General features: G+C 49.0%; 1 protein-coding gene across 1 annotated transcript in view; it reads left to right on the forward strand.

Annotated features, from left to right (window-relative positions):
• Positions 1-3,235: 3,235 nt before the first annotated feature.
• EPHA4 (EPH receptor A4) overlaps positions 3,236-12,574 on the forward strand; it is a 107,171-nt gene continuing 97,832 nt past the window's right edge. The window contains exons 1-3 of the mRNA XM_056358949.1: positions 3,236-3,367; positions 4,197-4,264; positions 8,618-9,281. Coding sequence (XP_056214924.1) covers positions 3,277-3,367; positions 4,197-4,264; positions 8,618-9,281 — 823 coding nt within the window. The 5' untranslated portion in view covers positions 3,236-3,276. The remainder of the gene's footprint in view (positions 3,368-4,196; positions 4,265-8,617; positions 9,282-12,574) is intronic.

A 12,574-nucleotide genomic window follows, 5' to 3' on the forward strand; every position in this document is an offset into this window, starting at 1 on the left:
AACTCCATGTTTGTGTGTTCGTGTGCCTGTTTGTACCATTCAAGTCCTATGAACAGATTTCTAAGTAATTCAGCTGGGGTTGACCTCTATGAAGCAGCCAGGATCAAACATTTAACACATTGTCATAATTATTACAGTGTGTGCTGCAAATGAATGTAGTTTCACTAAGGAGCTGAGACAAATATAAGATCTGAGACGAATATCAGAGAGGCTGGCTGAGCTTTTTCGAGCTGCATTAAATTGACCGTTTAAATGGTGTAAACTTGATTATGGTGCAAACATGATTAGATCCCATCAAAGCCGAATCACTCCTGATAGTGAGTTACAATAATGTGAGCCGGCAGGTTGGCAGCAGTGCAGGCTGCCCAGTTAATAGGCAGTTAAGAAAAATGTAACAGATCTAATGGCTGTAACAAAATTTTAAGGAATAAATTTTGATGTCAGGTACTTTGTTGTAAGGTGGTGTTACTTGCTGAAGCTGAGAACAGAGTTTAGTCCAAGTATCAATGACATCTGTTAAAACCAAGCTGGGCTTTTACGATTCGTTGAAATGACACAAAGTAAGGAAATTGTGATTATTTTGGCAAGGTTTCTTAAAAAAACCCACCCTTTTCTTGGAGCCAAAATAAAGTGGATTTGGTAGAATTGTGAACATTTTAGTTTATGACATTTGCAGGCCGTTTTTACTTTGTCTGTGTTTATTTTATGGGCATTTTTTTATCAAATTAAAGTTGCATTAATATAATAGAAATACTTTTAAGGTTTCAAAGTATTTAACATTTTTTAATGACAACTGACTTTTCTGGCATTGCAACAAGAATAACTTCAATTAAAAAAAGAAGATGTTTTGATGCTCCACCATTCCCATTAAGTTTATCCTGACTTGTAGTAGATCTGTCAGACACATCAAAGATGTGAAAACAAGAACACTCAGATTGCTTTAATTGAGGACTGCCTATATTTTTGTGTAAATAATAAAAAAGGAACTAATCCTTTTCTTCCTCCTCATTAGGCCAAGAATTCTTGTAGATAATTAAAGTCAGGAAGTGTAACTTTTAACAGTTGCAGTGACTGTGCCGCACTGTTTTCTAACTCCCATTATCCGAGCAGCTGCTTTAAAGATTTATTTTCTACAGAAAAATACACCAGCTATCTTTGCAGGGTTGTCTTTACAGTTCTGCTAGTGGGTACTCCAAAATAAATGTATAAGGCAAAAGAAAACAATCCAAGCCTCAGACTATAGAAACCTCATTGTAAATACTGCGTTAATAAGCCCTTTTAAAAAGTTTTAAAAACAAAAAATTGCGTTCCTACCTAGCTCTTGCCTTAAAATTAAAAAGAGGTGAAAGATACTCTATATTTTGAAGTAAAAGGTAGGAGTAAGAGTGTTTAAAAGTCTTGTATTTTACGGATATTTGAATTTGGGAAAACGCAGAGTGGTTTAAAGAGAAAACGGCTGGTTCACAACAGGCTTGTTTGCTGTTGCACAAAATTGTTACTCGAACCTGAGGATGTATTCGAAATAATTTTTAACTCATCGCGCTTCTGCAGGGGTTCCGTGCTTAAACTAAACTTAACGGCGGCAGTAATTCGTTTCACCGCCGGCAGAAGAAACGTCTTTATAGAGTCAGGGGGCCGCTCCCGAGGCCGGGGCGCTGCGATGGGACGGGACGGGACGGGACGGGTCCGTGTCCTGCGCGGGGCGGCGGGAGCCCGCTCCGCCTGCGGGGCCGGGGCGATGCCGGGGACCGGGGAGCGATGCCGGGGACCGGGGGGCGATGCCGGGGGCCCAGGGCGGTGCCGGGGGGTCCCGGGGCTGCCCACGCACCGCTCCCGGCTGACTCCAGCAGGGTTTTGTCCCCAGCCGAGGGGACAGCGCGGCCAGGCGCAGGGGGCTGCCCCCCTCGGTGAAGGGGGCTGTTACTGCCGCGCTAACCTGGGGGAAACTGAGGCAGCGCCCCCGCCCAGTGCCTCAGGTGAAGACCGAGGGTGGTGCCGGCTCCGCACCCGCTGCCGTTTGCGGAGCTTCCCGAAGCAGCAGCGGCGCCGGCCGCCCCTGGCAGCCCTACCGGTAACGGCAGCGGCTCGGGCGGAGCCCCGGGAGCCAGCGGCGGCTGCAGCCCGGCCCGCCCCGGTAGCCCCCGAACCGCGCGGGGCTGCTCTGGGGGGCGGCCGCTGGCCCCTGGGCCTCGGCAGCGGTTGCCGCTCGGGCTGCGTGGTGTACCGAGGGCTCCGCCGACTTTTAAAAACTCCATATTTGTTGTGAATGCGCGTTTCGGGAGTATTTTCGAAAAAGTCGCACGGTCGAAGCGTCCGGAGCAAAGCCGGGGTGCAGCTGCCCGCCCCTGGCTGAGGGCACACCCTCCGCGCTGCCTCACCGGCACCGGCCGACGCAGGTGGCACCGGCCGCGGAGCGGCTGGGAGTCACGGGGGGATTTGCGTGCGGGTCCCGTGCGCAGCTGTGGAACGGGGCGTGTGCGGGGCGTGCGCGGCCCCGCAGCCCCGGGCGCTCGGCGGGGAGCGCTCCTGGCCCCGGCCTGTTCGGAGCCGCCCGCACGGTCGCTGCCCTTGTGCACAAAAGCTTCAGCGATTCGCGTGGCAGGGGGAGCTCCGCCGGGAGCTGCTGCGGGTCCGCCCCCGCTGCCCGCTTCTCCCCGGCCTCGGTGGGAAAAACGCTTCCCGGCGGTGCCCGCCGAGCCCCGCGCCCTCCCGCCCCCCCGTCACCGGGGCACCGGCCGCCCAGGGGCGCACCGCCCCCGCCAGGTGGCGCTGTTGCTCAACGGTGGCGCCGCGACGGGCGGGGCGGGGCGGCGGGAGCTCGCGGGGCCCGGGGCCGCCCCGGGCTGGGCGCGCGGAGGGGGCGCGCGCGCGGCGTGCCTGTGGCCGTCCGCAGCGGTCCGCCGCACCGGGGCAGAGAGCGATCGCTGCCCCGAACTGTTTTATTTTTGGTTTTTTCCCCTTCTTTTGTCATTTTTCTGTGCTCGGACACTGTTAATGCTACAGACCCCCGCGGAGCGCCCCCCTGCCGGCGGGACCCCTGCGCTCCGCCGGCTCGGGGCAGCGCGCCCCTCGGCCCCGCAGCCAGCTCCGCGCCGGCGAGCGGGGGGCCGGGGCGAGGCGGGGCGAGGCGGGGCGGCCGGCGCGGGGCGCGCATCGATTGGTGGTGAGGCCTGACAGGCAGGCTGCGCCCCGCCCCCTTGGCAATGTCTATCGCCCGCCGCGCGCCCCATGTAGGCAGTTATTCCGCTGGGATAGAGCGGCCGGAGCGGCGGCGGCATGGCCGGGGTCCCGTTCTGCGCCCTCCTCCCGCTCCTCGTCGGCGTGTGCGGGGCCGTCACCGGCTCCCGGGTCTATCCCGCCAACGAAGGTGAGGCGCCGCGCGCGTCCCGCGGCCGGGCTCCGCGCTCCCCCGGCGGGGCGCCGCGGGGAAAGTTCGGCGTCCCTCCGGGCGGGCGGTGGGCGACGCACCGCTCCCCGCCGCCCGCGCCGCGCTGCGCCGGCCGGTAGCCGTGCGGCCGGTGACCGGCCCGAGCGGCGCTCCGGGGGCCCGCCTGCGGCGGCGGCACAGGTGTCCCCCCGCGCGTCCCCCCGCGCCGCCGCCGGTCCCCTGTGCCGGGCCGGGCCGCGGGGGTGCAGCGCTCCCGCGAGTGGCGCCGGGGCGGCCCCGCGCCGGCAGGGTGGCTCATTCAACCGGTTTTCCCGGCAGCTCTCGGCGGCTCCGCGCCGTTCCCCGGGGCCGTGCCGTAGCCCGTCCCGCGGGACGGTTCGGCGGCGGCTCCGCGGGGGAAGCTTGGCTGGGCTGGGCTGGGCGGGGGGCGCCGTCCCCGTCGGAGACTCCCCGCCGGGTCCGCCGGTGCCCGGCCGCGCTGCGGGACGAGCTCCCGGCAAGTAACAATTCCCCGCTCATCGCTGGCGTGCCGCCGCGCCCGCACCGTGCCCGGGGAGCGTGGCGCTGCGGGTCCGCACCGTGCCCGCTGCCGCTGCCCGCCGGGGCCGGGCCGGGCGGCTCCGCGGGTCTGACCCGGCCCGCGCTGCGCGGTCCTGGGGCCTCGGCGCAGTCGGAAAGAACGTTTCCCGTCGGAGGTGGGTGCGATCGTGCTCCAGCATCTGGAAGCGCTCAGGTGAACGGTTTGCTCTAACACCGACTGCCTTTCGGCGGCTGGGATCTAACCTGTGTTATTTGTACCTTTCTGCAGTTACCTTGCTGGATTCCAGATCGGTTCAGGGCGAGCTGGGGTGGATAGCAAGTCCCCTGGAAGGAGGGGTAAGTTTTAAAGCGCTATCTGATCAAAAGGGTAAAGGGGGTGATTAGTAACTTTCAGAGAGTCCTAATGGCTCGATTATTGTTGATTGTGGTGAGGAGGTCGGGTTTCCTCCCTGGCTTACCGAGTGAATTACTCTTTGTTGGAGAAACTCTATACTCCCTTTGGATAGTTCTGTCATGGAAGAAGTGGAAACCAAAAGGGCAGAAAAGAGGTTTCAGAATTGGGAGATTGGTTGAGGCATGGGCTTAGATGCCTATTTAAAACAAATACCAACAAGAAATGTGATCTGGCGACTGTACTGGCATTCTTGATGGTAATTATTATATCTGTGGGCCGTCTCGGCTGGGAGATGTTCAGGGCAATTGCTGTTCTATTCCTGGACGAAGGAGTAGGGAATCAATATACAAGACAGACCTCTTGGCGTGGCGGGACAGTTGTCCTATTTCAGGGTTGTAAACATCATGTGTTTTGGTCTCTGAACAGATAAACTGAAGGACCTGGTGCTTAATGGTGATTCCTTGGAGGGTTTTTTTTTTTCTTTTGCGGTGGTGATGTGATGACATTAAGAGATTCGCACACCCATTGCCGGGGCTTAGAGCCCCTTTGCTTAGTGAGCTGCAGGCATGGTATCTCAGCTAACTTAGCTTTAGATTAGCGGATGGGCCCCTTGTGCTCCCCCAGCTGTGCCCCATCCTGCAGGGTGCCCAGGGCCTCTGTGGGAAACTGTTGAGAAGGCTGGACTTCGGAGTTGCGGGGATCTGGTGGAGACTGTACTTCATGGGATCTCGAGGGATTTATTTTTTTAATAAGCAATTAGAAAGGCCTTTTCTTTCTTAAAGTGAACAATTTAAGAAAAATGCCAGCAATGCACACTAAACATTAATATAAGAAAACCCACCTCAAATCCTTTTACTATGGAATGAGTAAAGCGGCTTAGTATGCTTAAGCAGAAGTAACTAAATCAAACCGACTGAAAAATAAAAGTACTGAAAGATCAGGGCCTGTGCACAGAAAAGCACTGGATTCTTCAGGAAAACTACAAATTTACTTTTTTGTGTGCGTTCCCACTCGTAATTGGAAGAAGCAGAGCTAAGGAAACAGCAGTGAGTGGAAGGAATCTGAGGTTGCCTTGGCTGGTGATGCATTATGCATAAGCCCTGAATAACCATAACATGGGAGAATGGGGGATTGTTTTGCTCCCCTATTGTTGTTCTGGGTGAACTTGACTACAGACCTGGCTTGTGCTCTGCCTAAGCACGCTGTGCTGTCCCTGAAACTCATTTTTTTTTCTCTCTTTTCTCGGTTTTTCAAAGAGTGGGGAGGTGATTGGCAGGCCTCTGGCAGCGCCAGTGGTGCACATTCACTGCTGATTGCAGGCAATTGCCCTCATCTTTTGACAGTGTGGAAAGGTACAGCTCTATCTCAGGGAGAGTCGGGCTTCCTTGTTAAGCCTGTTCCTTGGAAAGGTCAGTTAATGAGACAGGGTCTTTCACATGGCTCTCCAAGGGATATCTACGCTGTATATTAGAACAGGACCTAAAGTACAAGTTTTAATAAGTCAGTAGTAGAATTGATGATCAGAGGACAGCTGTATATTATTAATGGCTGTTGGATTCTCCCTTTCCCCCCACGTTTTCTCTGAAAGCGCCAGGCAAGCTTGAGAAAGAAATGTGTGTTCTTATTGTGGACGTGACTCGTTTCACTAAACCTGCACACGTGTGTTCTATTTTTAAGCCAGTAGTGAAAAATTTAAGAGTACATGGTCTGTCTCTGGGATACAGTGCTTGGAAAGCATTTATTTTAACTTCATATGCTGCAGATTTATTGCAAGCAGCATAAGTGAACTCCTTTATCTTCCTGGGAATATTCTTTCCTTCAGTGCTGGTTTTTCTTCTAACTGTGTGTACCTTATTGTCTGTTTAAAAAAGGTGTTTTTCTACAGCGATACCACGCAGCTCCTGAAGTGTGAGGGTTGTGTGGATAAGAAGGGCTGGAGATAAACATAGTCATTCAGCAGTGACTGGCAGTAATCAAATATATAGTAGCCCTGGAGGAATTAATGAATTGTGTTATAAATGTAATTAATGATTTACTCTTGCATTTCACAGTTGAAAAGCAGGTTTTGTGTCTAGAATGTTTTACTCTGCATCATTAAGCTGTGGGAAGAGTTGAATTATGAAAGTTAATGTCAGCTTCAAAGCAAAAAGTTACAGCTTTGACCACATACTTAGAGCTACAAATCATTTACGGTGGCTGGAAATTTGGGGCTGTCTGTAGTTCTTTTCAGCTCTGGCAGTAAGATGCGCTTAGGTTTGTCTTGTGTTCATGTGTTTATGAAATAAGAAACTCAGTTCTGCATATTTGCATGTTTGTCAGGAGACAAGGGCGTGTTGAGAACCTGATCCGAAACTTGCTGAATTTAGTTGCAGTCAGTCCGTTGACCTCAGTGGTCTCTTCATTGAATCCTCTAGCAGCATCCTCCTTTGTGTAAATGCACTAAAGGAAATCCCTTCAACAAGTATTGTTTCCCTCTGCTTCTTCCTTTCTGATGTGCCACACGCAATAGGTAGCATAGACAGTCTGAAGATAAGCAGAAGGGAAAGTGATGGATCATAAAGACAATATTGTAACAGTAAACTAACTCTGTGGCAGCCGTAAATTAAACAACTGTCTTCTTACTAACACCATGTTACACTTTACATTGATAGATGACTTTTTAAGGTTTATTTTTTCCTTTTCTGTGAAAAGGAGTGACATGCTGAGTATTGATCCCTCCCCCCCTTCATTTTAATTTGCAGTTATCTCTAGGCAGCAAATAAAATATTATTTTTTCTGCTTCTAGTGACTCATGGTGCTAACTACTGTCATTCTATAAAGGGATTTAGCTAAGCTGGAATTTTTTTAAGTAAAAATCACTTGCATAAGAGCAATTCTTGTGAGAAGAATGTAGGATATTATACAAGAAGCCCTTTAATGTTAAGAAGGCTTCTGTTTATCAAAGCCACTGCTTCAATAGTTCTGAAAAGCGCTTCTGGGAAGTCTCTTTAAAGTTACTACTGTTATCCTTGGAAAACTTTATATACCTCACTGTATTGCCTGCAACCCAGACAATAGTTATCGAATACATTATTTTTTTTAAGAAGGATTTTTCTAATACCGAAGCTTTATGGTTGGGTTTTTTTTTTCTGGAAAGATATCTCTCCCTACCAGGACAGCACTGTGATAAACTTTCTTCTGTCTATGATAATCCATAAAACAATTTTTTTCAGAATGGCTGGTTATGCCTGCTTTCCTTTTCTAAGTTTATCATGTTGAACTACTGAATTAGGGACTGATAGCTTCTTTCAGTACCTTCCCTGGATTGCACCTATTGTTGTTGTTTCATAATTATGCCTGTTAGTTTGGCACTTCTGAAGATGCCTGAACTGGATTTTTGAGGGGTGTAGTTGTGAAGCATGTTGCTACTCTGATCTTTCAGCACTTACCCTCTCTGCTAACCTTTTGGGTTTTTGAGAATGTGAATCACACATTTCCTCTAGGACGAAATGTATAATATTCCTTCTTTTCCCACCTTCCTGCTAACAAGAAACATTGTTTGGATAGCGAAGTTATGGCAGTGTTGCTGGTAGACTGACGATGATCTCTCCTTACCTGTCTCGATCTATAAGTGCCATGTGAGTCAAGGACTCTGTTCTCTGTAGACAGCTATTCCTGCGCAGCTCCAAAGTAAAGACTGTTTGCTGAGTGTGTCTGGAATATTGCTAGCTCAGGGAAGTTGGCAGCTTAGAGAAATAATAAGGGGTGGCTTAAGAGTTTAAAATACATGGTAGTGATGCCAGAAATGTGGATGTTACTCTCTCTGCCCTGTGCTTTTTGTGTAACTAAGTCGTGCGATCTCACTGTGTGATGTTCTCATGTATAAGGTGGGGTCTGTGCATTACCTGCTGCAGAGGACGCGCCGCAGTGTCAGTGCTGTGCAGCTGCAGGTACCGTGTGTGGCCCTGACCCTGGCAGGGGCCTGTGGACAGAACTGCAGTGCAAATACACGCAGTCAGTCGATGGAGCATTCTTGGATTGGTTCAGAGGGCCTTGAAAACACATGGCTGCTCCTCAGTGTTCCTTGATTTGGAGCTTGTTTCTCCTGAACAGGTGGTTCTTCTAATGTTCAGGTAGCCGAGTTCCTGGCTATGGCCTGGTCAGCTGGTGGGTTTGTTATTTTTTGTTTGTTTGTACTTTTTCTGTTGGAGGAAAACAATTTCTGTGTTAGTTGTGGAAATGCAGATTGTTTGCTGTGAAGCTCTGTTGTTCCTTTTAATGCTGATCTATTTTTCTTCCCCTTTCCCTCTTCACAGTGGGAGGAAGTAAGCATTATGGATGAGAAGAATACTCCGATCCGCACCTATCAAGTCTGCAATGTGATGGAGCCCAGTCAGAATAATTGGTTACGAACTGATTGGATTCCCCGTGAGGGGGCTCAGAGGGTATATATTGAAATCAAGTTCACGCTAAGAGACTGCAACAGCCTGCCAGGTGTCATGGGAACTTGCAAAGAGACTTTCAACCTTTATTACTATGAATCAAACAATGATAAGGAGCGTTTTATTCGAGAGAGCCAGTTTGCCAAGATTGACACCATTGCTGCTGATGAGAGCTTCACCCAGGTGGACATTGGCGATAGGATCATGAAGCTGAATACAGAGATAAGGGATGTGGGACCGCTCAGCAAGAAGGGGTTTTACTTGGCTTTTCAGGATGTCGGTGCCTGCATTGCTTTGGTGTCTGTTCGTGTCTTCTATAAGAAGTGCCCATTGACAGTTCGAAACCTGGCACAGTTTCCAGACACCATTACTGGGGCTGATACATCCTCTCTGGTGGAGGTTCGCGGCTCCTGCGTCAATAACTCGGAAGAGAAGGATGTGCCAAAAATGTACTGTGGGGCAGATGGTGAATGGCTGGTGCCCATTGGCAACTGTCTGTGCAATGCTGGCTACGAAGAACGCAATGGTGAATGCCAAGGTAGGGTGAGCCATATTGTACTCTTCATTGGGGCTTAGTTGAATGCATAATTGAATCGGAGATGAGAGTAAATGGAGTAATGCCAGTAATTAGCAGCCCCTGTGGGATGTAGTGGGACAGAGGGGTTTAATGAAGAAGTCCAATAGCTCCAGGTGGCAAGGCTAAGAATTACGTAGTGCAAATGGCACAATGGGCAGAAGGTGAAACACATTTTCTAGCAGGCGCTTAAATTTGAATTGGCTCACAGTAGTCACCAAAATGTGAATGACTGGAAGACAGTGTAGTTGAGCTGCAGTCAATTAAAAAGACAAATCTTTCACATTTTATCTGAAGTGAACTTAAGCACAGGAAATTCTGGCAAAGTCTCCTTCGGATAATGCAGTGGGGTAAGAACCAGTCAGGGAGGGGGGGGGGGGAAGCAGGAGTTTTAGCCAGATCCCTTTCCCACCTTGGGAAGGGGAAGTCTTTGGTGTTTTACTTGTTGCAGATTTTTAGCACTAAAAACCCTTTGATATTTGACACTGCTGCCTTTGTTAAATATTTTAATTTCTTAGAGGGTCTCTATTGTCAGCTTAATAATAGAGGTGCTAGGATACTCTTAGAAATGCTAAAAGTCTTCACCCCACCCTCCCACACACACCATCCTGTGTGCTGCAGAATTGGGGATTAAAGTTTGTATAAAAGACAGATTAGCCTAAAAAGAAGAAAAACCTCAATACCTATGTGTTCTCTTCACCTCCCCTTTCTGTAAAAAGAAGTCATAAAAGGTTAGGGGAGAAGGGAGTTTATAAATAAAATATCTTTAACTTCAGCTTCTAAACTCGTGCTCTTGTAAGCATAAATTAAGATCAAACTTGAATGGATTCTTGCACAGGTCAGTGGGCTTGATTTTACTGGGTGCTGAATTGATGGTGCTCAATTCCTTGGTGGATTTGGAACCATGATTTTGGAAAAGGCTCTTTAGTGCCAGATGACTTTGCTTCACATCTCCTTGGTGTGTTTTTCAGTAGGTCACTTTTTTTCATCTTGAGACTGAGAACAAGATAGTAGAGCAAGTAACTGCCTGCTTTTGTGCTGCGCTCCTAAGAGAACAGTGTCTTTTGAATGTCCTATTTGATTTTTTTTTTTAAATGATGATTTACAGTCAATATGAAGTTCATTTATGATGCATGGAAGTTAAGCTTTGGTAAGAAAGAAACATCGAGTATAAGCTTCAGCCTTTAATTCTGGTGGTTTTGCTGTATGGAAGATGCCCAAGTGTGTCAGATCAGCAACAAAATTACCACAGGCTGTAGAGAGAGCTGAAAGATGAGCTGGTAACAGAGCATCCTGTCTGGGGTAAATTACTCTGGTTGGTTGTTGGGGATTTTTTGGTGTGCTTTTGGTTTGTGGGTGGGATTTTTTGTTGTTTTTTTAATCCCCTGAATGGAAACTTGAAAACCTGTGTATCATTGAACATGCAAACCTGCGGCTGTGGTACTGCTGGCTGGGGACGTACTGTTGCTTTCTAATGGCTGGGTAGCTTCTGGGCAAAGCTTCTTGATACCTTTACAGCCTGGGTTGTGAGATGAAGAGGTGAATGGTGGTGGGGAGAGCATCTTGGTTTATTGCACAGAGATTATTCCGCCTTCTCCTGAAGGCCTATTGGGTCAGTAGTGAGTCACTCTGACACAGATCTACCATTTTTCGGCGTCAGTGGGCCCAGACGTGATGAGCTAATGCCTAACAAATCCTGTGTTGTTCAAGGGAAATCTCTTGAGGTTTTGCTGGTGGGCAGTGGTGGTAGTAGGATGCTTTTTTTTTAATTTATTTTTATGGTGCTGGACTAGACCTTGGGGATGAATATCAGCTTTCCTACTGGCTGCACCTGGGGAAGCTTGGGCTCAGGAAACCTAATTCTTTGTTTCCCAAATAAAAGAAGGATCAGGTGATGCCATATTTACAAAGGAAGTAGAAATGTTCAGTCTGTTGGGCTCTCCAGAGCAAAGCTGGCCTGTGTTAGTCATTTTGAGAGGATTTGAGCCAGCACGTAATTTGAAAGCGCTAAACCCATTTCATCAGCATTTATTTGTGGTTTCCTTTTCCTCACGTTTGCCATTCTTCATCCACAACAGTTTACTGGGAAGCTCTTCTTCACGAATTTGTGAAGTTTACCAGAGCTCTGTGGCTTGCTCTCTGGTTTCCAGCGAGGCTGTTAAAGCAGTTTGGCCTTTGACACTGTTGAATGAGGCTTCCCCTTTTCTTTCCCCACTTAACTTCGTAGTTCAGCAAATGTTCTGCTCTGGCAGGTTTTTGGCAGGGAGGAGGAGGAGGAGGATGAAGTGAGGAGGATTCCTGTGGGTTTGGTACAGAGGGTTGGGGGTGGGGGGAGAGACTTGGGGGTTGGGACTGGGGCTGGTGAGCAGGTTCCACCTCAATTGTTTTTCAGTAGGTTGACTGTGGCAGGACAAATACAAGGAAAGGTCAGAGTTTGTCCGTTCCCTCATCCATCTTCCCCTGTGATCCTAGGGTCAGAGTTAGGATTGATTAAGATCTTCAATGTTTGACAAAAGCTCGGTGGGCAGAAATAATTTAGGCCAGTGGATCGGGGCTTTGCACTTGTTGGGGAGATTCCTGGGAGAATTCGGAGCTCCCTGTCCTCTCCTGGGACCTGCCTCCTGCTGCACAGTGCTGCGATGGAGCAGCTGGCGCTTGGGTTACCCTAAAAATTGCTTTAAGTTCATTCAACATTTTGATTTTTAAATAATACATCTTCCTTGAGCTGCTTTTTCTTAATTTCTGGTGTGTGGGAAGTGTAATGGGAAGTCACTTCACATCTAAGGTGGTTCCTGTAGTGGGAGTTAATGACTCTCTGACCTTGAACAGGACTTTAAAATAAATTCTGTCAGTGGAATGGAGGTGTTTGAATATGGTGACAAAAAACTGTCCTTCCTCTGACTGCTATTTTGCTTTCTCCCAACTGATGTTATTGATGATAATTGTCTTGCTGAATATCCGTGTGTATATGTATATGCAAAAAGCCAGGGCAGAAAGGGAAAGGAGCAGATTAATTAATCCATATTTATTTGGGAAGCTTCACAGGTGTGACACAGGAGTAGTTTTGCAAAATTGGTCCTGATCTGTAGAAATCGGGTGAGTGCTGATTCTTTGCTTACAGCTGCACTTGTAGCTGTGAACTTGATGCTAAAAAAACCCCCAACTTGCTGCTGTTTTGGTGTGGGGTTTTTTTTTCCTTATTAGGATTTATTCTCCCCCAGTCTTCCTGTGTTATTGGCTATCCCTTTAGGAGAGCA

Source organism: Falco biarmicus, chromosome 13, assembly GCF_023638135.1.
Source record: "Falco biarmicus isolate bFalBia1 chromosome 13, bFalBia1.pri, whole genome shotgun sequence".
Taxonomy (NCBI): Eukaryota; Metazoa; Chordata; class Aves; order Falconiformes; family Falconidae; genus Falco; species Falco biarmicus.